The sequence below is a fragment of the Octopus bimaculoides genome, chromosome 10 (assembly GCF_046866305.1).
Source record: "Octopus bimaculoides isolate indiv1 chromosome 10, ASM4686630v1, whole genome shotgun sequence".
NCBI lineage: Eukaryota > Metazoa > Mollusca > Cephalopoda > Octopoda > Octopodidae > Octopus > Octopus bimaculoides.
This window is the reverse complement of record NC_142937.1, coordinates 50,293,935-50,321,748: the sequence shown is the minus strand read 5'-3', so window position 1 is coordinate 50,321,748 and position 27,814 is coordinate 50,293,935. Positions and strand designations below refer to the sequence as shown.

General features: G+C 39.2%; 1 protein-coding gene across 1 annotated transcript in view; it reads right to left on the bottom strand.

Annotated features, from left to right (window-relative positions):
• Positions 1-5,989, bottom strand: part of LOC106875499 (survival of motor neuron-related-splicing factor 30) — a 34,645-nt gene extending 28,656 nt beyond the window's left edge. Inside the window, exon 1 of the mRNA XM_014923668.3 lies at positions 5,919-5,989. Coding sequence (XP_014779154.1) covers positions 5,919-5,966 — 48 coding nt within the window. The 5' untranslated portion in view covers positions 5,967-5,989. The remainder of the gene's footprint in view (positions 1-5,918) is intronic.
• Between the last annotated feature and the right edge of the window lie 21,825 nt (positions 5,990-27,814).

Here is a 27,814-nt window from a genome sequence, read left to right as displayed (position 1 = left end):
AGATTCCCTGAGATATGTAGTTTTTTTTTTGGTACCTTAAACTATTGATGACCCAACAGGTCACAGGTAGTCTAGTATATATATATGTGTGTGTGTGTTTGTTCCCCAGCACTGCTTGATAACTGGTGTTGGTGTATTTACATCCCTGTAACTTAGTGATTCAGCAAAAGAAAATGATAGAATAGGTACTGGGGACGATTTGTTTGACTAAAATGCTTCAAGGAAGTGTTCAAGCATGGATGCAGTCAAATGACTGAAACAAGTCAGAGAACATTTTTTTGTAACTGATACTTTTAGGCTTCTCGGTATTTGGCCATAGTATTTAAGAGTGCCATTTAGTATTGTTGCCAAAGCTCTGATAACCACAGGTAAAGTTGTTGTTCCTAGATGCTACATTTTTAAGACCTTAATTCAAGGTCCCTGTAATTTCATCATCATCATCGTCGTTTAACGTCCGCTCTCCATGCTAGCATGGGTTGGACGATTTGACTGAGGACTGGTAAACCAGATGGCTACACCAAGCTCCAATCTGATTTGGCAGAGTTTCTACAGCTGGATGCCCTTCCTAACGCCAACCACTCTGAGAGTACAGTAGGTGCTTTTACGCGCCACCGGCATGAAGGTCAGTTAAGCAGTACTGGCAATGGCCACACTCAAAATGGTATATTTTACGTGCCACCTGCACAGGAGCCAGTTCGGCGGCACTGGCAACGATCTCGCTCGAATGTCTTCACACGTACCATCTGGCACAAGTGCCAGGAAGGTGATGCTGGGCACAGGTGCCATTGACGGTTTTGCTTTCGCTTGCCCCAATAGGTCTTCGCAAGCCGAGTTTCGTTGCCAATGAAGGAGACGACGTTGGCATAGGTGCCAGTCGTCGAATTTAATTCAATTTCGATTTCACTTGCCTCAACAGGTCTTTGCAAGCGGAGTTTAGTGTCCAATAAAGGAAGGTACGTATAAGTGGGCTGCCTGAGGACTTCAATTTAGGTTTCACTTGGTTTGCCGGGTCTTCTCACACTTTGGTTTTAGCTATTTGACTCTAAGGCCCTTCGATTCTAGTCCTTGCTTCCACACCTGAAACTTCTCTAGTTCTGATAGTGACTCAGCAATTAGTGCAAGGTCATCAGCATAGAGGAGCGCCCAGGGGCATCCTGTCTTGAATTCCTCTGTTATAGCCTGGAAGACTATGATAAATAGGAGGGGGCTGAGGACAGAATCTTGGTGGACTCCTACCTCCACCCGGAATTCTTCACTGTACTCATTGCCAACCCTCACCTTACTGACAGTGTCTCTGTACATGGCTCGCACAGCTCTCACTAACCATTCTTCTATCCCTAGTTTCCTCATTGACCACCAGATGAGAGATCGGGGGACCCTGTCAAAGGCTTTCTCCATGTCAACGAAAGCCAGGTACAGAGGTTTATCCTTGACTAGGTATTTCTCCTGAAGCTGTCTTACCAGAGATATAGCATCAGTGGTGCTTTTCCCAGGCACGAACCCAAACTGCATCTCATGTAAACTGACTTGCTCCCTAAGTAGTTGAGCTATGACCCTCTCCGTGACTTTCATTACCTGATCTAAAAGCTTGATACCTCTGTAATTATTTGTATCTAAAGCGTCACCTTTACCTTTGTAGCAGTTGACTATGGTGCTGCTACACCAGTCATTGGGTATGACGCCTTCCTGTATCACCTGGTTAACAATACGGGTGACTAGTCTATAGCCGACACTGCCAGATATTTTGAGCATCTCTGCAGTGATAACTGATGGGCCGGGGGCCTTCCCTGTCTTCATACTCTTAATTGCTTTATCTACCCTGGTACTGTCAACTCGGATAGCTGGTCCCTCTGTTGGGTCGACATTCGGCACACTCTCTTTCTCCCATTCATTCTCTTTATTGAGCAATCGTTCGGAGTGGCGTCTCCAAACCACTTTCTTTGCAGCCTCGTTTAGTGCAAGCGTACCATCATCCATGCGAACACATTTCTCTCCCACGACATCACGATTCTCTCTCACACACTGTCTTGCAACACGAAATACTTCGAGTCTTTGGTCCTCACGGCACTGAACATTGGCAAACCTTTTCTTATCTGCTTCCCCTCTGGCTAAATAAACCTGTCGCCTAGCTTCCCTTCTGGCAGTCTGATACAGTTCCCTGCTACCACCATTTTTCCAGTCTTTCCAAGCCTGTTTCTTTTTTAACTTTTTATGTTTTTAAAGAAGTGTTGCTGTCTACTGGGATTGACCTATGAGGAAACTTCTTTTTTTTCGTATGTGATCTTTTTTACCACAATAGCTGGTCTATTGGCCTGAATAGCTCAATCAGTTTGAATATCGAATAAAGAAGGGTGAATTATTATTATTATTACTATTAAGGTGATGGCTTGGTAGGATTATTAGCTTGCTGGACAAAATGCTTAGTGGCATTTCATCCGTCTTTATGTTCTGAATGCAAATACTGCCAAGGTCAACCGTGCCTTTCATTCTTGGGGGGTGGGGTGGGGGTAAATAAAATAACTACCAGCTGAGCAATGAGGTCAATGTAATTGACTAGCAACTCCCCTCTCCCAAAATATCAGGCCTTGTGCCAATAACAGAAAGGATTACAATCATTATGTTGCATTGCAGCCAGCTTATCATAGTCAGTATATTGCATCTGAAAATTAATTTTTGTTATCTAGTTGTTGTTGCCTTTCGTAGTGGTTTTGTTTATTGTTACTTAAACTAAGAGTGTATAGTAATAGAAATTTCATTGTGGTTTCTGTCTGGTCAAGCAAAATCAAAGTTCTAGGCTACGCACTACCTAAACATGTAGTAAACGAATATGAAAAAAAAATGCATTGGGAATGTTCCAAGTTCTCTCACCACTTCCCCATTCGTCGGCGAAATTTCTTTTTTTCATATTCATTTACATGTTGTTACACTTTTTTTTTCATTTTTGTGACCAAGTGTTAACATTGATTTTTCGGATCCTGTGAGATTGATCGTGTGAATTTTCCGGGTTATCCCCACCCCCTCCCGTTCGCCGGCGCTTTTTTTTCATATTCGTTTACTACATGTTTTACACCCATTACACTATTTATTTTTCATTTTTGTGACCAGGTGTCAAAGTGGGGTTATTGGAATCGTGAATTATCCGAGTCCGCATCCATCCACCCCTCGAATATGAAAAAAAAAACACCTATTGCACTTTTTTTTTTTTGCTCGGGTCAAACAATTTAGTTTGACGGGTCAATTATATATCTTCACTTTTTATATTGACCTATTTCTGTCCCCCTACCCGACTTTGGATGATCATAACTTTCAGAAAAATGGATATTTTTTTAATGAAATTTTCTATGAATACGTGTTCTATCATGTAGATTCCGAGGCAAGACTTCCTTTTTGTACCCCACCAAAAACAACCCCTTTTTTTATTATCTAATTTTTTTCGGCTACGAAGAATACGAATCTGCAAAAAAATTGGCAAAAATCGGCATTTTGGAATTACCCACCTAAATTCTTCATTTTAAACTTTTTTTCAGAAATTTTTGTTTCAAAATATGCGGAAAAATACGGAGATTATGATTCGGAAAAAAATTCCCAAAATTTTTTCTTAGGGTTAGGGTTTTAGGGTTACGGGAAAAAGTGAAAAATGAAGAAATAAAGCGAAGGGGGTAAGGGGGGTGCAAGCAATTTCAAAATTCCGATTTCTGGCAATTTTCCGGAATCTCCGTATCCGAAAATTTGGGATTTTGAGAAAAAAAAAAAAAGTTTGCGAGAAAATGGGGGAGGGGAGGAAGTCTTTCCAATTCCGAATATAAAATTTTGAGAGGGGGGGGGGGAATTCACCGGAGTCCACTTCAATTCGTCTTAACTTCCAAGAAAATGGATATAGAAATTGGGGGGGGGGGGGACAATTGGGGGTTATTTTTAAAAACTGTTCCCCACTCGGGGTTGTTTCGGAACAAGTGCATAATTGTTTTCTCCGTTTTGTGCAACAGGCAATGAAGCTTCACCAGAAAACTCGTTATGCTAACAATAGCAGCTAAAGGTCTGATGGGTCAAACCCTATAGTTTGACCGAAATATGTTATTAAGACGATATAACACATATTCGTAGAGAATTTCATTAAAAAATATCCATTTTTCTGAAAGTTATGATCATCCAAATCGGGGGGGGGGGGCAGAAATCTGTAGTCATGCCAATTTTGGTTAATGTTTATGGTACTACTAAAGCAGCGCGGACCCGAACGCGCAGTCGCGCGTCCGCACTAGCTAGTCTTGAGTGGTCGATCCTATCCCTAACCCTATCCCGCGTGTGCAAATGAATACGTGTTTAGGGTTAGGGTTAGGATCGACCACTCACGACTAGCTAGCGCGGACGCGCGACTGCGCATCGGGTCCGCGCTGCTTTAGTAGTACCAATGTTTATAAGTACAGTCGCACGGAAAAATTTTCTACAAATACCTTTCAGACGGCGGTAGATTACGATCAAATCGGAATGTAACGTGTAACAAAAACACATACATACTGACACACACATATACAAACAAAATGAAACTTAAAACTTTGACAAAAAATTGTAATATATATATGTATAAGCCCATCAGTTTCCCCACATTACATTCCCATATAATCGAAATAATACACCATCTGAAATATATATATATATATACCCACACGATATAAAACAATTGTTTACATCACAAAAACGCCCACTCAGAGAGGAACCATTAGAAGACATTGTTTATAGATTCATTTGCTTTAAACGAACATTGTGCAAAAGGAAATAAAATTCACAAAGCTGTTATTTAAATTAAGTTGCCAGAAGGGACAAATACGGGAAATAATGATTTACAGTAGCAGCAGTAAAGAAGTTTTTCAGATATTCAGTTTAATACATTGTGGTAACGGAGAAACTAAGGCAATCAATCACAAACAAGATCTCTGAACACAAATCAGGATTGCGTAACAGATTTTAAAAGATTTATGTGGAGTTAAGAAAATCTTTAAAATGACAGTAAAAATTTTTGGCGCCCCACCAAAATATAGTAAATAAAGACGCCTGAGTAAATTTCATCGAAAGTATTCTAATTTCCAAACAGTTAGAAAAAGGAACAATTTTCTTTAAGTGACTTGTAATTTCCATTGGAGGCAATCATCTATTTTTAATTATTTTTCTCCATTTTCTTACTGCCTACTTTTTCCCTTTTTTTTTTTAAGAATCAGTCATTTCAGAAATTAAAACATTCATAGCAATTTTCACATTTTTCTACTAAGGTGATTGTATCGATTGAATCAACCTAAGAATAATAGACAGAAGAATTCAGTGGGGGTTTTAACACAGAAAGACGGAAATAATTGTCATACTATTATTTTTTTTCCTACACAAAGCGACGACTTAGAGCAGGACAGTTTCATTGCGTCAATATTACATTTTAAAAGCTAGTTTCCAAAATGGAAATCAAGTCCAAATATAAACAAATTATTGTAAAAATTAAGCTATGAGTAAGTCATCTTCCTTGTAAGTATCTATTAGTGGAACAGGAAAGAATATGAATGCAATAAAAGAACTAAGCTGAGGACAAAAGAAAAATATATATACACGTGTCGAATACATAGAGCTAGTTAGTCAAATATATTCATAGAACATTCATGAATATAAATATAAATATAAATTTATTTTGTTTTTCAGTAAATTTACGATATTAGATATAAACTGAAAAGTAATATAGCAAGCAGTGATAATCTGCAGTTTGTTCGGGAACAATCCGTAACAATAGAAATGGTGACATTTTAGAAACCAAATAGATGAGGAAGACACAAAACAGAAAATAATCAGTTTATATTGTTAAAGATGACATTGAAACAGTCTACATAAATCATTAAATACAACAAATAATCAACTGTTGACATGTGAAAATAAAGAATTACCTGCTGAAGCTGAGATTTGTACAAGTTTAGTAGCGTCTCGTCCGCCATTTTACTATATCTTTCAAGAGGTCAGTTATACTTTGTTGTAATTTTATAACAAAAAATTTAATAAGAAATTTTTAATGGAAAACAAATATTGAGAAATCTAATTCTAGAAATCCTTCGATAGATTATCAACTGAATTGAAAATTATAAATGAGAAGAACGTCATTATATATTATCAAATTAACCAATGAACATTGCTATGAGTCATAACTCCCTACAACTCTTATACAAAGGACTTCCGTTGAACGTTTATAGTCTTTTCGCAATTATAACTTCGACTTGGTTTCCTCATAACTTTCAGAAAAAAAATTCATGTTTTTCGATGAAATTTTTTACAAATACCTTTTGTGATTACAACTGTGTCGGATTTTAATGTGAAAAATAAAAATTGGTAGAAACGCACACTTAATACTGTCATACTTAACATATATCTACAAAATGAAACTTTTGAAAAAATTTAATTCATGCTCGCATACCAAGTTTTTTGGTGTTTTTTTCCCCCACAAATTCCTATATAATTGTAATTTACAATATCTGAAAAATATCTACAAAAAAATTCAATAAAAATTGTCTATTTTTCCTGAAAGTCAGAGAGTGGGTACACTTGTGTAAGTATGTTACAATATTAATCATATCACCAATGCAATTCCAGCGATTGGGTAAACAAATACGAGGTGGTATCAAAACGTTCCCGGTCTAGTTTTGTAGCGTGCCAACAGATGGCAGCACACTTGCATGCACTGAGGTAGTGTGCTGGGTGAAATCACTATGTTTACTTCACAAGTTGTGTAATTGGTGCTTTTGTGATCGCGTGTATACTGTGATGAAACCACCTCTCTGCACTTTGCCATTGGTTGGGGCATTTTCATCTCGCCGTGTCTCGCAAATGCTTCAGAACTGTCAAGTAAAATGTCTGCTTAACAGTTTGACCAGGAGGAACAAATGCTTTGTGGACATTTCCTTTCACATCAATGAAACAAATCAGCATCGTCTTGATATTGGACTTGACACACTGTTGGGGGGTATGGTGATATTGAGTGCTTCCATTGACTTGACTGCTGCTTCATTTCTGGGTCATAGCCATTGCACCAGCTTTTATCACCAGTGATGACCTTTGAAAAAAGTTTCAGATCAACTTCCAACTGTTCTTTCAGTTTACGATATACATTCAGTCCTGACTGCTTTTGATCTGTGAGCAAGTGAGGCACAAATTTTGCTGCTACTCTTTTTGCAGTTCCTCACTAAAAATTTATTGGGAGGCACTCCAGAACACACCAGTCATATTAACAAGTTCATCAACTGTTTGGTGACATCCCTCCAAGATCAGTTCATGAATTTTCGTGACATTTTCATTTGTTCAGGAGGTCAACGGTTACCTTTAACGAGGTTGGTCTTCAAGTGACCATTCCTAAAGTGTGAAAACCACTTATAGACTTAGTGTTTTGCTCATGGTAGTGTCTTTGTAAGCTGTTGGAAGTATGAGAACTGTTTCGGCCACTGGTTTTCCCCAGCCGAAAACAAAATATCAGAGAGGTACACAGCCATCGCAAAAATCAACAAACACACTGCAAAACAAAGACACACCATGTGGCAGTACAACCTCACTCAATGCTGTTGGTCAGCAGACTGATGCCTGAGGGCCACATCAAGTGGCTTCTAGTTATGGAAGCCTGAACTAAAATGGGCTTGTCTCACAGAGAATGTTTCTGGTTACCTTTGGTACCTCCTTGTATACAAACAGATAAAGATATTGCCTCTTTATGGTCTTAAATTTAGTCTCAGATGGTAAGCTAAGAGAAATGATATATATATATATATATATATATATATATATATATATATATATATATATATATATATATCAACATTCAACATGATATTTCTTTGGAATAAGAACCTAAGAATAAACTTAGTAATGGTTTAGGTCTGACTACCTCTCTGGCTGACAGATAAAATTTGTACATGAGAGAGAAAGAGGGCATGCCAAATCAATTCAAGACTTGTTGTATGACAGTTAGATATGTAGTGAAACTACCTCTCTCACGGTTATATATTAACAAATGCGAGCGTAGCAGAAAACAACTCTTTCCCGCCTGCTGTGTCATCACCTGACTGACTATTATTTGAGCGGCAATTGTCTCCAGTCTGTTCGCCCCAGGACGCAAACCGACCAACCGTAGCCACTAATAAGGTCACGTGAGAGAGTGTTTTACTGATGCTCTCTGGAGCCTATCTGTATCTATAAATAGCCTAAATTATCCACGTCAGTTTGTCGCGGCTCAGATCCTCACAGATCTGGTTGTTGACCACACACGTAACACAACCAGCCAGTTTCCAGTGACGACATCAACAGCATTGTTCAACTTCCCCAGCGTCAACACGACTCTACGTACACAAGCTACCAAACAGCCACCGCAGCTTCTCAACCCTGTTTGTGTGATTTGCTCACCACGAAATTAACAGCTAGAACTCAACCTGCCTTCGCAGCAAGAATCCGGCCCGGCATCGAAGCCTCAACATCACGACAAGTGACTTAGCTCTGCCTTAACCATAGCCTCTTATATACAGACCTACAAAACTACTGTGTACCTTAACAGAACTGGTATCTTATTATCCGTGTTACTGACTCTTATCTATACTCTGTATCTCTTGCATTCACATACATATATTTGTACACATACACTATTTTGTTTACATGACGGCCTGTCTTATATTGTGTTTTATTATGTTGCACACACACACACACACAGACATACAGTTTAATGCTCCAATAAATCTTACTGTTATTCATCTTTATTGGTTGCGTTCCTATCTTTTATCTTACTGGCACTCCTTCGCATTTCACATGCGAATTCTCTATGTTATAGTATTATAACATATATCATTATATATTTTGTGTTGACCGTGCGACGCGTTAAAAAAGGAGCCTTTTTTCTATTCGTCACCATTTCTCCTTTGGTTCGCACGGTCGTTCTTACAGATATATTCATAAATGTACCTACAAGATAGAGGTATAATATTGAGGGATAAGAAAGTATGATAAAAGGACAGGAGCAGGAGTCTTGCTGAAAAGGTGAATACATGGCTTGCCCATTTGGAGAGAGAGAGAGAGAGATGTGAACTCAAGGTACAGGACGAATGTGAGAGAGAACAGTAGTGGAGGAAGATGCTCTGAAAATACCTGATATTTTTAGAGCAAATAACTTCAAAGGATAGAATTTTGAATTACATCCATATCACTAAAACTAGTTGTGCTACCTAGTCACTCTACCATCTCATGAGAACAGTATGTTTAATAAAGATCCTGTTTAGTAGTCCTAAATCAGTTCAGAATGACCCTACCTGTATTCAAAAGCATTCAAACCATGACCATTCTTTTATTCAGGAATAGCATACTCTATATTATATTATCCTGTATGCTCTTGTTCTCAAAGGTAGTTGACTATGGATGTTAGTTTGAGCAAATTAAGCTACCAAATAACAGTTTCTCATTCCATTGTGAAAAACCCTGTTGCCCACAGAGATAATTCCCTAAATATCACCATTTTTTTTTTTTTTTCAATACCACTTTCTGGAAAACTGTGGAATTTGTCTCAAGAAAGCACTCATATTGAAGTACAATGCTAGCAAACACAGAAATATCTCAGTTTCAGGTAAAAAGTGTTTTGCAGCAGCAGTGGAATTGCTGAGTCCAGATTTCAGCTTCATTAAGTGTTATGAGTATCCACTAGCAACCACATGCTTAGACAAATTTAGCTTCTGCTGATATAGAAAAACAGTGATTAACAAATAGATGGTACCACAAATAGCCGATAGGTGAGATAAAAAGTCATTATTAGTGATGGAAGCAGTATTAGTTCAACCCAGCATTCTGTATATCTTACTTAATGTGGATATAAAGTAGAAAGTTTTCTGGCTTTTTACAGTATATCCATGTTAAATAAGATTTCAGTTGCTATTAATGAATCATTGTCATTGTTTTAGACTCTACTTTTCCATTTTTGCATGGATAACCCAAGTTTCCAAGTAAGATAATATTTCTCCAAGTCTTTTGAACATGAAGAGCACAATGGCAAGAAATGCTTTTGCAGCAGATTGCAAATGAGCAACACCATGTGTATGACAGTGACATTTGTTTACAATTAGTGTGCAATGTCAAGAAAAGGAGAGGTGAAAACACACACGCATGCACACCACACACACACACATACATAGACATATATACATATATTTATACACACATGTTTATATATATGTAGTGAAACTACCTCCCGCCATTAGATACAAACTACTATCGCCATTACATACAATCTTCTCATTTAAATATAAATAAATGCGAGCGTAGTAGAGAACCCATTCCCTGTCATCACGTGACTGATTAATATTCGAAGCGGCAACTTCTTCAAACCGTTCCCGCCAGAACGCAAACTGACCAATCACGGCCCCTAATAAGGTCACGTGATAGAGTATATTTCTGATGTCTGGTGAGCCGATAATACGCTATAAATAGATCAACTCATACCCACCAAATTTGTCTCGGTCCAGTTTCTCTTTGAGATCTGTTCCGTGTACCACACGACAGCAGCAGCAACAATCAGCCAGCGACCACTTCAACAGCTTCGTCCAGCCAACGATGACCACCGCCGTCGCCATATCAGCAACACGTTTCTACGACTACTACCAAGCAGCAGCCTCTTCACCACCAGCGTCTACACGACTTTCTATGTACACCAATCCAAACCACCGCGGCACTTCTCTCTCTTCGATTCTGTTAGGTGACTCAGCTTCTCCACGATAAATAAACAGACAAGAATTTCAGCCAGCGACGAACATCTGTATGACAAGAATCACGGCCCGGCATCGATGCCACGACATCACAACTAGTGATAAGCTCTGCCACACTCAGCCTCCTCACTTTCACATACAGAACTTTTCCTATAGTGTACTAAAGAACTGGTATAATTACTCACGTGTTATTGACTCTCTTTCTCTCTGCTGTAATAACTCACATACACACTTTTCTATGTATGACGGCCTGTCTTTGATTATGTCCTTATATGTCGCATTCACACTCACACACAGACATACATTTTAACGCCATAATAAATTTCTGTTATTCATCTTATACGGTTGTGGTCTTTCATTACTGGTCATCTATGTTATCGTCGTATAACATATTATGTATATCATCTTTGATATATATATTTGTGTGTTCGACCGTGTGACACGTTTAAATAAAAGGAGTCCTCTGTTTTTCCATTCGTCACCATTGCTCCTTTTTGAGTTCGCACGGTCGTTCCCTACATATATATTTATACACATACACACAGTTTCTGTCTACTAAATTTCCTCCTAGAATAAAGATACTTGCTCAAGGTGTCATGAATCTGAAACTACATGGCTGCAAAGTGAACTTTTTAATCACACAAATGTCCCAGTGCTTCACAGAGATGCCTGGAGGATATTTGTTGATGTGCCTTCCAGTTACCATCTTCGATAGGTATGAAACACTGAATTTTTAGGGATGTGAGAATTTTTTTCTTCTTTTTCTCAAAAATATGGTTGTTTAAGAAGAATGAAAAAGGCTTTGAATAGGAATTACATCCAGTAGCTGACAATGTCTTTGACAAACAATTTAAATGGAATATTGCTGGCATCAAGCTCACCAGTACCAGAGGCACTGTTATGGATACTCTCTCTTCCTTCAGAACTCAGCAAATATAATGATAATAATAAATTCAAATTACGATAAACGTAAACAAACAAATGAAGTTTGCTTTTAGAAGTGTTGAGATGTCTTAGAAAGTTAAAGAAGTGATTTTAAATTCTCAATCGCAGGATAATGCTAATAATATAGCCTGAACAGGATAAACTACCCCTATTTTGCAGAAAAAAAAGTCTAAGTGGTTAGCTATGAGACACGAACTCATACCTCCGTGATTAAGCGTCGCGGTGCTCTGACCGATTGAGCTAAACTCTCCTACTACAAATTCCTCTGCAAATTTAAGATGTACAGAAATCTCGCTTTATGAGACACTATCATATGTTAAATTCAAATTACGATAAACGTAAACAAACAAACGAAGTTTGCTTTTAGAAGCGTTGAGATGTCTTAGAAAGTTAAAGAAGTGATTTCAAATTCTCAATAGCAGAACAATGCCAATAATATAGCCTGAACAGGACAAACCACCCCCATTTTGCAGAAAAAAGTGTAGGTGGCACCTACACTTTTTTCTGCAAAATAGGGGCAGTTCATCCCGTTCAGGCCACACTACTAGCACCATCCTGCGACTGAAAGTCCAAAATCACTTCCTTAACTTACTCATATACAATTTTTATTTTTTATTTTTATTTTTTCAAATGAAAACAATAACAGAACTCTCTAAATTAATCTACCTGCAATATTTGATGGTACTCTCGGGAAGTACAAAGTGATTTGATCTGAATATGTTTCTGAAGAAGAATGAAGTATAGATCTGACTTTAAGTGAGTTCCAAGAACAAATGAGATGTCATTCTCACTTTAACCGTGCTTCTCAAAAGTATTTATAAAAATAAACAATGAGGACATAAAGTGGCAATATACAAAGACTCGTTTCGTTTTCTCCATGTTTCGGTGTTTCAAGTTGTGTTGTGAAATTGTAGTTCAGTTGGAATGACCCCGTGAAATAAATAGTTTAGCCCCAATGAACATTGATTAAGGATGGGGTGATACAACTCATATTCTCTTCTACTCTAGGCACAAGGCCCGAAATTTGGGGGAAGAGAGGGCCAGGCGATTAGATCGACCCTAGTACGCAATTGGTACTTAATTTATCGACTCCGAAATATTATAATCTTATATAATAAAACACAAAGTGTGTCCTTGTTGGTCACACAGTAGGCAAAGAAGAGTAAAACCACAGACGGAGTGGGGGCGGATGAGAGTGAAAGATGCTAAAACAGGTGAACAACATTTAAAAGCTTTGCTCCAAAGACGTTAAGGGAAGAAGAGTAAAACAACAAACGGAATGGCAGTGAGTGATAGTCAGAGGTGGATAACTGCAGGCAGACTGTAGTGAGCTCTGAATTCACAAGCATTTCAATGAAAATAAAATTAAATTTCTATCATAAATTATATTTATTAATTTCACACACACACACACAAAGTGGCATATATGTTAGAATAAAATAATTTCATTGATGTAAAAAATGTAGACCATCTTATGCATGTGCACACACATTCATACACTCATGTGTATGCATATGTATATGTATGCATATGCATATGCATATGTATGCATATGCATAATGTACTTAAATAGGTATCTGTATGTATGAGTATATCATCATCGTTTAACGTCCGCTCTCCATGCTAGCATGGGTTGGACGATTTGACTGAGGACTGGTGAAACCGGATGGCAACACCAGGCTCCAATCTAATTTGGCAGAGTTTCTACAGCTGGATGCCCTTCCTAACGCCAACCACTCAGAGAGTGTAGTGGGTGCTTTTACGTGTCACCCGCACGAAAACGGCACGCTCGAAATGGTGTCTTTTATGTGCCACCCGCACAAGAGCCAGTCCAAGGGCACTGGCAATGATCTCGCTCGAAAACCCTACAAAGGCCAGTCAGGCGGTACTGGCAACGGTCACGCTCAAGATGGTACATCTTAAGTGCCACCCGCACAAGAGCCAGTCCAGGGGCACTGGCAACGATCTCACTTGGCTTGCCGGGTCTTCTCATGCACAGCACATTTCCAAAGGTCTCGGTCAGATAGTCATCGCCTCGGTGAGGCCCAATGTTCGAAAGTCTTGCCTCACCACCTCAGCCCAGGTCTTCCTGGGCCTACCTCTTCCACGGGTTTCCTCAACTGTTAGGGTGTGGCACTTTTTCACGCAGCTATCCTCATTCATTCTCACCACATGTCCAAACCAGCGCAATTGTCTCTCTTGCACACCACAACTGATGCTTCTCATGTTCAGCTTTTCTCTCAAGATACTTACACTCTGACGGGTATGCACATTGACATTACACATCCAGCGGAGCATACTGGCTTCATTCCTTGCTAGCTTACGCATGTCCTCAGCAGTCACAGCCCATGTTTCACTGCCATGTAGCATGGCTGTTCGTACACATGCGTCATACAGTCTGCCTTTTACTCTGAGTGAGAGTCCCTTTGTTGCCAGCAGAGGTAAGAGCTCTCTAAACTTTGCCCAGGCTATTCTTATTCTAGCAATTACACTTTCAGCGCACCCACCCCCACTACTAACTTGATCACCCAGATAGCGGAAGCTATCGACTACCTCTAGTTTTTCTCCCTGGAATGAGATAGAAGTTGTTTCCTGTTTGTTTACAGTGTTTATTGCACCTAAACATCTGCCACATACAAAAACTAACTTCGTAGTTAATCTGCCTTTGATATTGCTGCACCTCTTATGTGTCCATAGCTTGCACTGGGTACATCTTATAGAGTTACTACCTACTCCTTTTCTGCATACTGAGCAGGGCCATCTACCTGAAGGGGTTTGTGTTTTATCTACCTTCCTACTTATTAGGATTTTGGTTTTTGCTAGGTTGACTCTAAGGCCCTTCGATTCTAGTCCTTGCTTCCACACCTGAAACTTCTCCTCTAGTTCTGATAGTGACTCCGCAATTAGTGCAAGGTCATCAGCATAGAGGAGCTCCCAGGGCAACCTGTCTTGAATTCCTCTGTGATCGCCTGGAGGACTATGATAAATAGGAGAGGGCTGAGGACGGAACCTTGGTGGACCCCTACCTCTACCCGGAATTCATTACTGTACTCATTTCCAACCCTCACCTTGCTGGCAGCATCTCTGTACATGGCTCGCACAGCTCTCACTAACCATTCTTCTATCCCAAGTTTCCTCATTGACCACCAGATAAGGGATCGGGGAACCCTGTCAAAGGCTTTCTCCATGTCAACAAAAGCCAGGTACAGAGGTTTATCCTTGGCTAGGTATTTCTCCTGCAGCTGTCTCACTAGAAATATGGCATCAGTGGTGCTTTTACCTGGCATGAACCCAAACTGCATCTCATCTAAATTGATTCGCTCCCTAATTAGTTGGGCTGTGACCCTCTCCGTAACTTTCATAACCTGATCTAACAGCTTGATGCCTCTGTAATTATTTGTATCTAAAGCGTCACCTTTACCTTTGTAGCAGTTGACTATGGTGCTGCTACACCAGTCATTGGGTATGACTCCTTCGTGTATCACCTGGTTCGTAATACGGGTGACTAGGCTGTAGCCAACACTGCCAGAGTATATATTATATATATATATATATATCTGTAAATAATATGTGACAATTATTCGGTAACCATGATAAAACTCCAAGTTTCAGATGTCGGGGCGGAAACACACGCCACCATCTCTGCAGTTATCTGGCCATCGATTTTTTTTTTATGGCCATATAACTGAAGAGATGGTGGCGTGGGTTTCCGCCCCGACATCCGAAACTTGGAGTTTTATCATGGTTACCAAATAATTGTCACATATCATTTACAGATAAATTCCTCTATTTACATAATATCGAGGTCTCTTTATTCTTTTGTTGTCTTACCTTTTCTATCAATATATATGTAGTAACGCCATGCGCATGCGTAGTCTCACGCATGCGTGGAATTCAACATACCAAGCTTTCCCGCTTTGATCTGTCTCTTTCTTGCTGGCCAGCGATTGAGCAAGGACGTGTTTAGTTGTCTCTCTCCATCTTTCAAACTTACGCTCGACAGCTCGCTTACATCTACATACCAACGTCCCAAACAACCATGCTCACACACACAGAAGCTATAACAACAAACAAGAGCTAAAGATATATATATATTCTACCTTAAATAAATGTTGTTTGTGTTGATAGTCTGGAGTTCAGCGTTCCGTTATATTCTTAATATTATATAGGAAAGTCAGGTATACATCTAATGATGTATAACCCACTTTCCTATATATATATATATACAGGCGTAAGAGTGACTGTGTGGTAAGTAGTTCGCTTGCGCATGCGCTGTTGTTAGTGTTGTTCTTGGCACTTAGGAAGTCGCATGCTATTTTGTAGCTGCGAATTATTGACAAAAAGTTGAAAAAGTGAAGCACAACTACCAGTAAGACGTTTGTGTTTTTGGGATTCAGTGGGAGTTTGTTGCTCGTGTAAATTTATTTTTTTCGAACAAGAAATCTCCACTGAGTTCCACGCATTTGTCTGCCAGTGGTTGTGTTTAAAGTCTCACTTAGCAGTGTGTTTTGGGGGTATATCCCTCCTAAAATTGTGCTATTTTTTGTGACTATTCTGTGCCCTTGCCAAAAGGATTACCAAGTTGGCCAGGAGTACCAGGACAGCCAGAAGAATTTGCTGTGTTTTTTTAACTGTTTCTTGTCTTTTTCCTTCTCTTCCTTCTTGTTTTGTTGAACTCTGAACTTTTGTTTCCCGTCCAAGCAGTGGCTGGAAGACCTGGAGAAGAGGGCAGTGGTTCTACGGACCTATTCTAGGTCATGTGATGCCATTGCCCTCTTCGATAGGGATATCATTGAAAAAGAGTTGGCAAGGTGCTTGCCAGCTTCCAGGGGAGTTGAACACGCAATGGTGTGGTTGCTGTTTGACTCCCCTGAAGAAACTTGCAATGTGGCAAGCCAGCCCCTAGAAGGGGAGAAGATTTTGTTCCTTCCCACATATTGTGGGAAAAAAGTGATGAGGGCTTGGGTCTGTGGGCTGCCGCCCAGTTCATTTTTGTCGTTATCATCCTCATCACATTAATGTCTTTGTCCAGCCCGCAGCTACTATTCTGTGTACTCCCCTTGTGACAAATTGAATAAAATAAAGTAGCTTGCTTACGAACCACATGATTCCGGGTTCATCCCACTGCGTGGCACCTTGGACAAGTGTCTTCTACTATAGCTTCGGGCCGACCAAAGCCTTGTGAGTGGATTTGGTAGACGGAAACTGAAAGAAGTCAATCGTATATATGTATATGTATATATGTGCAAAGGAAGGTTAACTAGGATGTTAGTTTTCGTTTGTAGCAGATGTTCAGGAGCTATAAACACTGTGAATGTGCAGAAAACAACTTCTGCCACATTCCAGGGAGAAAAACTAGAAGTGGTTAATAGCTTCCGCTATCTTGGGGACCAAATTAGTAGTGGGGGTGGGTGCACTGAAAGTGTAGCTGCTAGAATAAGAATAGCCTGGGCAAAGTTCAGAGAGCTTTTACCTCTGCTGGCGACAAAGGGCCTCTCGCTCAGAGTAAAAGGCAGACAGTATGACGCATGTGTATGAACAGCCATGCTTCATGGCTGTGAAACATGGGCCGTAACTGCCGAGGACATGCGTAAGCTTGCAAGGAATGAAGCCAGTATGCTCCGATGGATGTGTAATGTCAGTGTGCATACTAGACAGAGTGTTAATACCTTGAGATAAAAGTTGAACTTACGAAGCATCAGTTGTGGTGTGCAAGATAGACGATTGCGCTGGTATGGTCATGTAGCGAGAATGGATGAGGATAGCTGTGTGAAAAAGTGCCACACCCTAGCAGTGGAGGGAACCTGTGGAAGAGGTAGACCCAGCAAGACCTGGGATGAGGTGGTGAGGCACGACTTTCGAACATTGGGCCTCATCGAGGCGATGACTTCTGACCGAGACCTTCGGAAATATGCTGTGCGTGAGAAAACCAGGCAAGCCAAGTGAGACCTAAATCGAAGGCCTCAGGCAGCCCACTTATACGTACCTTCCTTCATTGGACACTAAACTCCGCTTGCGAAGACCTGTTGAGGCAAGTGAAATCGAAATCGAATTAAATTCGACGACTGGCACCTATGCCAACGTCGTCTCCTTCATTGGAAACGAAACTCGGCTTGCGAAGACTTATTGGGGCAAGCGAAAGCGAAACCGTCAATGGGCTTGCGAAGACTTATTGGAGCAAGCGAAAGCGAAACCGTCAATGGCACCTGTGCCAGATGGTACGTGAAAAGACATTCGAGCGAGATCGTTGCGAGTGCCGCCGAACTGGCTCCTGTGCAGGTGGCATGTAAATACACCATTTTGAGCGTGGCCGTTGCCAGTACCGCCTGACTGGCCTTCATGCCGGTAGCACGTAAAAGCACCTACTACACTCTCGGAGTGGTTGGTGTTAGGAAGGGCATCCAGCTGTAGAAACTCTGCCAAATCAGATTGGAGCCTGGTGTAGCCATCCGGTTTTACCAGTCCTCAGTCAAATCGTCCAACCCATGCTAGCATGGAAAGCGGACGTTAAACGACGATGATGATGATGATGATGTGTGTGTATATATATATATATATATATATATGTTTGTGTGTCTGTGTTTGTCCCCCCAACATTGCTTGATAACCGATGCTGGTGCATTTACATAGCAGTTCAGCAAAAGAGACTGATAGAATAAGTACTAGGCTTACAAAGAATAAGTCCTGGGGTCGATTTGCTCGACTAAAGGCGGTGCTCCAGCATGGCCACAGTCAAATGCCTGAAACAAGTAAAAGAGTATATTTATATATTTGTTTTGCAAGATTTTTTATGTGATTTCATGTGTTGAAACAGATATTGTTATATTTAGGGACGGTCATATTGTCAGTTTAGCCAATGAAAACACACGCACTATATATTTGGTGTTCACTTGCTTCAGCTTTATTTTATATTAATTGTATTTCAGCCAGAGTTCTTTCGTCACTCTTCTGTGACCTCATTAGTGGTCCTTTGCTTTCTTCTTTCTTTTTTATGTGTCTCTCCTTACTAACGATCAGCCATTTTGTATTCCTGTTGTATGTGTCTTTATTTGCGTATGTGTATATCCCTGTGTGTGTGTGTGAATGTGTATGGCCCCTGTTTATACATGTTCGTTTAATTTACTTTTATTTATTTTATTCATTTGTTTATATCTGCTAACTTTTTCATTTCTTTTTTTTGTATTAGTTTAATTTAATTTAATTTAATTTTATTTATGTATATAGTTATTTAATTCCATTTATTTATCTGTGTATTGTATTATTTTCATATTATTATCAGTTTATGGGGATCTTATTCTGTCATAGGTTGTGGTGTGTGTAGGGGTGGTGGTGCTAGTGAACCATTCTAGTTTTCTATTCAGGCTAGGTTTATCTTCTATTATGTGTTTAGCTTCCATAATTTGTCTAAGTGTTGCGTCTATTCTATGTGTGGACAAGATTTTAACTTCTATGTTGTTGAGTGAGCCCCCGTGTTCCCGCTCTGCATGCTGGTATAGAACCAATGAGCTCTTCTCTTCCTTAAGTTCTGTCCAATGCTCATTTATCCACTTTCCTATGCTCCGTGCTGTCTCCCTTATGTACGTTGTTGTCTTGTTACTGCACAGTCCCTCTGTACATCTTATACTATTGACTACATTCCTAGCTTTACAGTTTGTTTGTGGGCTAACTCTACATACAATACAGTTTCTATCAGTACAGGGTCTTCTACTAAAAGGGTAGGTTCTACCGATTAGGGATTTGATAGGGTTACCTGGCCTTTCTACAACCTTAATTCTTAGCTAAAGTTTGTCTAGGGCCCTTCTAAGCAGTATGCCAGTTTGCCTCTAGGGGTGGTGTCGACGAACATGACACTCTGGTATTTGTGGCTATCATACCATGAGTTGGCTTTCCCTATTTTCTTCTTAGTCCTTTCAATGGTGTTCCATGACTTGCTTCTATAGAGTGGGCAAATTCCATTCCTATTGTTACATATGATAGTTTCAAATTTCCTCATGGCTCATTTATATACTCTGATCCTTTCTCTATGGCTGTATCTTGAGAACTGCATGTGGTGAACAAAGTGTTGTATGTGTCTCTTTAACTCTGTAGGGTCGCACATGCGGGACACATTTCTCATTACTCTGTTGAGGTTTGCCATCAATATATTGAATTTGGCATTGTCCATGATAGCTGAGTTCCGGCGGATCAGATATTTGGAGGCCATAGGTTTGGCATAGTGTGAATGGAGGATTTGGGTTTTATTATTCAGTTTCCAGCCAGAGTTCTGTATCTGGTATTGGTAGTCTATGGTTAGGGTGTTTCATAGGGTAATCTTGGTGATGCTAACCCCGATGGCTACCACCTCATTCTGGGCATATATTTTGCTGTTAAGCTTAAATATGTAGCCTTTTAGGGTAACTCTTATACTAGCTCCTAGTGCATGTGCAATCATTTTTGGGGATCCGTATGGCTCTGGTATATCTGCTCCATTTCTCTATAGAGGTCTTCCTAGCTATAGATGTAATTGTAGGTGGGGGTCTACCTCTTAAACATCTACAGGGGCAGAAACTGGGACAATAACTTCTAAGGTCATGTTTCATTGGCTTAACTGGCAACATCCCCAAATACAACAATATATATATATATATATATATATATATATATATATATATATATATATATATAACAATATGAGTATATGCATATATATGTACATGTATGTATATACGTTCATCTACATGTACATATAGATACATGACGTGGCAAAAGAACAAGGACAAAATGGTAAACAAGGTGCAACAAACAAGCAGGCCACATAGAAACACCCCCTTCATCAGCTGCCACCATTAAAACTCCGGCGTTTCGAAGAATTATGGCAGTACGCATCGTTAAAATGGTTCTTCCCACGAACACAAATTAAATTGTTTTCGTGGAGGGTAGTGGTGGACGGAAAACAAGACAGGAAAACGAAACGGTGAAATAAACAAACAAAAAGGCTGTACAGCCAGATGTGAAGTGTGTATGTCTTGAACGCTGTGAAGCACGTACAGGAGGGGCAAAGAAGTACGTGCGAGCTTGGTGATTCCAAGAACGAAAAGAAATAGCAGCCGGACACACGTGACCAAGGCTGTGTGAAGAGAAAGAGTAGCAGAGGGAAAAGGAGGGGAGGAAGTAGAATAAAAGTGAGCAACGAGAGGTAGAGAGAGAGAGAGAGATAGTAGTAGTAACGGTGAGAGGCGAAGGACGAGTAACAAGAGATAGAGAGAGAGAGAGAAGTAGTGACAGGTAGAGGCGAAGAACAGTAGAGGGAAGAATGAGAGGGGGAGATAGAAATAGAGAGAGTCACGTTAGAAAAATAGTCGAAACTTACTGTTGTAGTGAAACTACCTATCGTCACTAGATACAAAACTGCTATCGCCATTCTTCTCATTTAAATATAAACAAACGCGAACGTAGCGGAAAACATTAACCTTGTCATCACGTGACTGATCATTATTCGAATCGGCAACTTCTTCGAACCGTTCCCGCCAGAACGCAAACTGACCAATCACGGCCCCTAATAAGGTCACGTGATTCGGGAGCCGATAAAACGCCTTAAATAGATCAACTCATACCCAATAATTTGTCTCGGTCCAGTTCCTCTTAGAGACTGTTCCGTGTACCACACGACAGCAGCAGCAACAATCAGCCAGCGACCACTTCAGCAGCTTCGTCCAGCCAACGATGACCACCGCCGTCGCCATATCAGCAACACGTTTCTACGACTACTACCAAGCAGCCTCAATCACCACCAGCGTCAACACGACTTACTATGTACACCAAACCAAACCTCCGCGGCACATCTCTCTCTTCGATTCTGTTAGGTGACTCAGCTTCACCACGATAAATAAACAGACAAGAGTTCTCAGCCAGCGACGAACATCTGTATAACAAGAATCACGGCCCGGCATCGATGCCACGACATCACAACTAGTGATAAGCTCTGCCACACTCAGCCTCCCCAACTTCACATACAGAACTTTTCCTATAGTGTACTAAAGAACTGGTATAATTGCTCACGTGTTATTGACTCTCTTTCTCTCTGCTGTAATAACTAACATACACACACATGTATCACTCACATACACACTTTTCTTTGTATGACGGCCTGTCTTTGATTATGTTCTTATATGTCGCATTCACACTCTCACACAGACATACACTTTAACGCCATAATAAAAATCTCTGTTATTCATCTAATACGGTTGCGGTCTTTCATTACTGGTCATCTATGTTATCGTCGCATAACATATCATGTATATCATCATATTTGATATATATATTTTGTGTTCGACTGTGTGACACGTTTAAATAAAAGGAGTCCTCTGTTTTTCCATTCATCACCATTTCTCCTTTTTGAGTTCAAACGGTCGTTCCTTACACTGTATAAAGGTAACGCGTGCGTTCTGTCGTGATACAAACAATATATATATATATATATATATATATATATATATATATATATATGTATATATATAAACATATATGTGTATATATATAAACATATATGTGTATATATATAAACATATATGTGTATATATATAAACATATATATGTATGTATATATATATATAGATAAATATATATATATATATATATATATATATTGTTTGTATCTATATATAAACATATATATGTATATATATATAAACATATATGTATATATATAAACATATATGTATATATATATATAAACATATATATGTACATATATAAACATATATATGTACATATATAAACACATACACACAGACACACACACACACGTATATATATATATATAATGGTTTTGGATTCCGTCACAGAGGAAGCCGATGTTCAATTTACGTGTTTGCTGACTATACTGTTTTGGTGTCTCTCTTGTTTATAATCGGGTGTAGAATTGGTTGAATGCGGTGTAGAACATTAAGTTGACAAAACTTTTAGGATGCGTTATAAGTTATTTATTAAAATGGTAACATTTGATATATCACAGTAGGTAAACAATAATAAATGAAAAAAAATGTTTACAAGAAACAAATGCAGTTGTGGTATTTGTGATGTATAAATTGTTATTTGTATATCTATGTGTTTTCACGTGTTTGGCAAGACAAAGTGTGTGTGCAAAAGAACCTTACTTGTATAGCTGTTGTTCTAGCGATGTGTGCTCTTAGATTAGTAGTAGTAGTCAGCAGTGAAAGATGTCTTAATTAGACAGAGGATCGTTCTTGCGTAGCGTAGCGTATGCGGCTGTGCCACCAACTCTCTGGTTCTTGGCCGAAATGTCTCTCTATTTATGTGGTTACAGCGCTGACAAGTCAAGCTATGTCTGGCTAGCGTTCCCTTGATTTATGGTGTCGAAGGTCAAGTGTTTTGGTCGTTAATTTTAGCCAAACATTTTCCTTGACATTTGTTATCTATGGTGAATTTCCTTAGTTTTGAATGTGTGGTCTTTTGCTGGGAAACTAAACTTTTGACCGTGGGAAACATTTTCCTCTGAGGTCGAGTTGTGAGCTGAGAGATTTGGGTTCAGTTTTGAGTTGAAATCTCTCTCTCTCTCACACACACACACACACACACACATATATATATATATATATATGGTTGTCAAGTCAGGGGGTGGGGTGGGTATAAGCTCCCACTACCCAAAAATGCATATATATATATATATAAGTTTATGTATATATTAATATTATCTTAGTTTAAAAAAACTTTGACAATATAAGTATGTTAATAGTTACCATGGGTAGCAAAAATTACATAAAAAAACAGGATATCACATCCATTTTATAGGTAGAGATACCAAGTTGAAGTGATGCATTTTGAGTAGATATGAATAATAACAATAATAAATGGAGCAAAACGCATATAAATAAAAGTTCCTTTAATTCCTACACATCTTTCAAAATATATGTGTACTCTACTCCAAAGAAGTAAGAGCTGCTGGAATTCCACATATATTCATCCTCAGGGAACCAACATATAGACAAATGCGAAATGATGAGGTAACTTACGAGTTATAATATTACGTGGCCAAGTAAGTGACCGTTAGAAGTAAGGACGCTTGTTTACATACAGATATAAAGGGAGGGGGCTGTAAACATTATACTAAAGGTTTAAATTGAATGATTAAAATGGGGGAGGAGGGCAAAACAGATCACAGTAAAGTAAACTAAAAGTCATAAGCTAATTGCTAAGTCCAAAGTGGAGGAAGGGAGAGAACCAAGAGAGTTCATTAAATATTAAAATATTTTCTCCTTAAGGAAAAAACTCATGACATACTAATATAAAGTGAAGAAAGTAAATATGAAAAATAAATAAAGCATCATAGCCTAGTAATATATTATATTATTATACGGATATTAACGCAAGTTAATGGTAAAACAAGGTACAGGATATTTAGTAGAGAAATAATAATAATAATGTGTACGCTTACAAGGAGAAGATTGGAAATACTTATGTTATTATCTGCAAACGCGACATTTATGACATTTGTAATGTCAAGTCCTTCCATGGATTGGAATGCTGGACAGACCACAGTCTGGTGCGAGCAAAGTTCCAAATGGTAATTAGAGTAAAAGAGAGAAGAGGACCAGTCAGCATTTCTCGCCGTCTAAATGTCCACAAGGTATATGATGTTGTGGTTAGGAAAGAACTTCAGACTCGCTTGTCCAGCATTGAAACTGCTGCAGCATGGGAGGATTTTCGAGACCACCTTCTTCAATGTGCAGCCGAAACCCTGGGATATGTTACTGCCAGACACAGAGACTGGTTTGACAAGAATGATGCTGAAGTTCAGCGACTATTGGTGGTAAAGCGCCATGCTCGCAGTGTATTGCTACACAGAGAACTGTCTACTGTGCAGTGAAGTCTAGCACTTGCCCACTATATCAGTATAAGATCACTACTGCAGCGATCTCTCAGGAAGATGCAGAACACTTGGTGGGAGGATCTTGCTGGTAATGTTCAGGCTGCTGCTGATGCAAATGACAGCAAGAAGCTTTACCATCTTATGAAGCAAGCTTATGGACCTAAGAGCTCCACGTCAGCTCCTTTGCTTTCCAAGGAGTCTTCCACCCTGTTTACTAAATCAACAGAAATCATAGGTCGCTGGATTGAACACTTCTCTGAACTCCTAAACCATGAGTCAGTTGTGGATGAAACAGTGATTGATACTATGCAACAAAGACCTATCATTGGCTCCTTAGACTCTTCACCCTCAATAGATGAAGTAATGACATCAATAAGTAAATTGAATCTTGGTAGGGCACCTGGAAAGGATGGAATTTGTGCTGAGGTCTTGCGATTTGGTGGTAATTACATCACACAGTCCCTTCATGAACTTATTAGTGCAGTCTGGAGGGATGGTGCAATGCCTAAGGACTAGAAAGATGCAATTATTCTTCCTCTATATAAAGGAAAAGGAGCCAGAACAATGCTGGTAAGGTTCTGGCAAATATTCTTCTTACCCCTCTGAATGGGTGTCTTGTAAATGATGTCCTATCTGAATCTCAATGTGGCTTCCGATCTGGTAGAGGGACAATGGATATGATTTTCACAGCAAGACAGATGCAGGAGAATTGCTATGAGCAGAATATGGATCTTGTCCAGGTATTCATTGATTTAACAAAGGCCTTTGATACTGTAAATAGGGCCTCTCTATGGAAAATACTTGGCAAACTTGGATGTCCGGATCACTTTATATCTATAATTAAATCATTTCATGATGGGATGGAGGCTTGAGTCAATGTTGGTGGTGGCATGGCGGGACCCATTCCTGGAGAGAATGGTGTTAAGCAGGGTGACATCCTTGCCCCATCTCTCTTTTCTTTGTACTTTGCTGCTGCTTTTACTCATGCTTTTGCTAAGCTTAGCTCTCTGGGAATATATGTCAGATACCGATCTTCTGGCCGCCTCTTTAATCTTCGCCGATTTGCTGCCAATTCAAAGGTTCTCCAGTCTATTATTTGTGACCTCCTTTATGCAGATGACTGTGACTTAGTCACTCATACAGTGGATGACATGCGAATACTCATGAATCGTATTTCTGCTTCTTGCAAGGCATTTGGACTTGGCATTAGCCTGGACAAGACTGTTGTAATGTTCCAGCCTGCACCAGGAAATCCATATGTGAAACCAGCTATCTTGGTTGAAGGAACAATTCTGAAGGTAGTAGACAAGTTTGTCTACCTGGGCAGCACACTCAGCTGTTCTTGCTCCCTGGATGAGGAAATATGTTTCAGGTTGCATAGAGCAACTAATTCCTTCCAGTCTCTTCAGTCTCGTGTCTGGTTCCAGCATGGCATAGCAAGGCAAACAAAAGTTGCTGTGTACTGTGCTTGTGTACTGACATCGCTCCTCTACTTGTGTGAAACATGGACTCTGTACAAACGTCAGGTAAGGGTCCTTGAACGCTTTCATCAGAGATGTCTCAGGTACATTCTCAATGTTGGCTGGACCTCAAAGATTCCGGACACACAGATCCTGAGGACAGCTGATATCTTGAGTATTGAGGCAATGGTGCACAAGCACCGGTTACGTTGGACTAGACACCTTGTTAGAATGAAGGATAGCAGGATACACACACACACAGAAAAAGATAGATTGATAGATACAACTGAGTGGGCAAACAAAAATATGAGACACTGCCTAGTGCTTTTTTTTATTTTGATAAGCCTGGTACTTATTCTACCAGTTTCTTCTTGTCAAACCAGTAAGTTATGGGGATGTAAATAAACAAACAGCAGTTGTGAAGCAGTGATGAGGGAGAAACACAGACAAAGACACACACATACACTTACATATATATACGATTTATTTCTTTCAATTTCTGTCTACAAAATTCACTCATAAGGCTTTGGTTGGTCTGAGACTATAGCAGAAGACACATGCCAAGTCACCACTCAGTGGTACTGAACCCAGGATCATGTGTTTTGGAACCAAGTTTCTTAGTACACAGCCACAACTGCACCTATGTATATGTGTGTGTATGGGTGTATATATGTATGCATGTATATATGTGTATATATATGTGTACATATTACAGGTACATCTATATATATACATGTACACATATACATCTATATCTATATATATATACATCTATACATATACATCTATATATATACAGCTATACATATACATCTATATACATACATGTATATATATATACATGTATATATATATATATATATATATATATACATGTATATATATATATATATATATATATATATATACATACACATCTATATATATACATTTGTGCACATACATATACACCCATATACATACATGTGTATATATATATATACATCTATCTATATGTATGCCTGCATACATGAGATAATAGTTTCACTTTAATAGTTTCAGTATTAAAGTGAAAATATCTGAAAAAAATTGGTTCACTTTTGACACGTAACACTGAAATAGTGGAGGAGATATGATATTTCTCTGGGCTCACAGTAGACAAGAAGTTAAAATTTTTTTTGGCCTATGACACTACATGGACCCTAAGTTAGGCATGTGTAAAATTTGAATGAAATTGATTGTGTAGTTCTCAAGTTTTAGGGATTCACACAGACAGACAGACAGACATTCTCATAGATGTACATATACATCATGGTGGCATATATATATGTACATGTGTGTGTGTGTATATGTATATATGAATGCTTATGTGTATTTATATGTACATATATGCGTGTGTGTGTGTGTGTATACATACATTCATTATGTGGGTGTGACAAGCTGGCAGAAATGTTAGCACGCCAGGCGAAATGCTTAGTGGTATTTGTTTGTCTTTGCGTTCTGAGTTCAAATTCCGCCGAGGTTGACTTCACCTTTCATCCTTTTGGGGTTGATAAATTAAGTACAAATTGCATACTGGGATAAATCTAATCGACTGGTCCCTTCCCCCCAAAATTTCTGGCCTTGTGCCTAGCGTAGAAAAGGATATTTTCAACTGAGATGTTACAATTGTATCTGATTCTTCTGTGTAGGTACATATATTTATTAATGGTTTTCCCTATTGTGTTGATGTGCTATTTGTAATCATTAATAAAGCTGTCAGCATTTTTGCTAATAATAATCCTTTCTACTAAAGGCACAAGGCCTGAAATTTG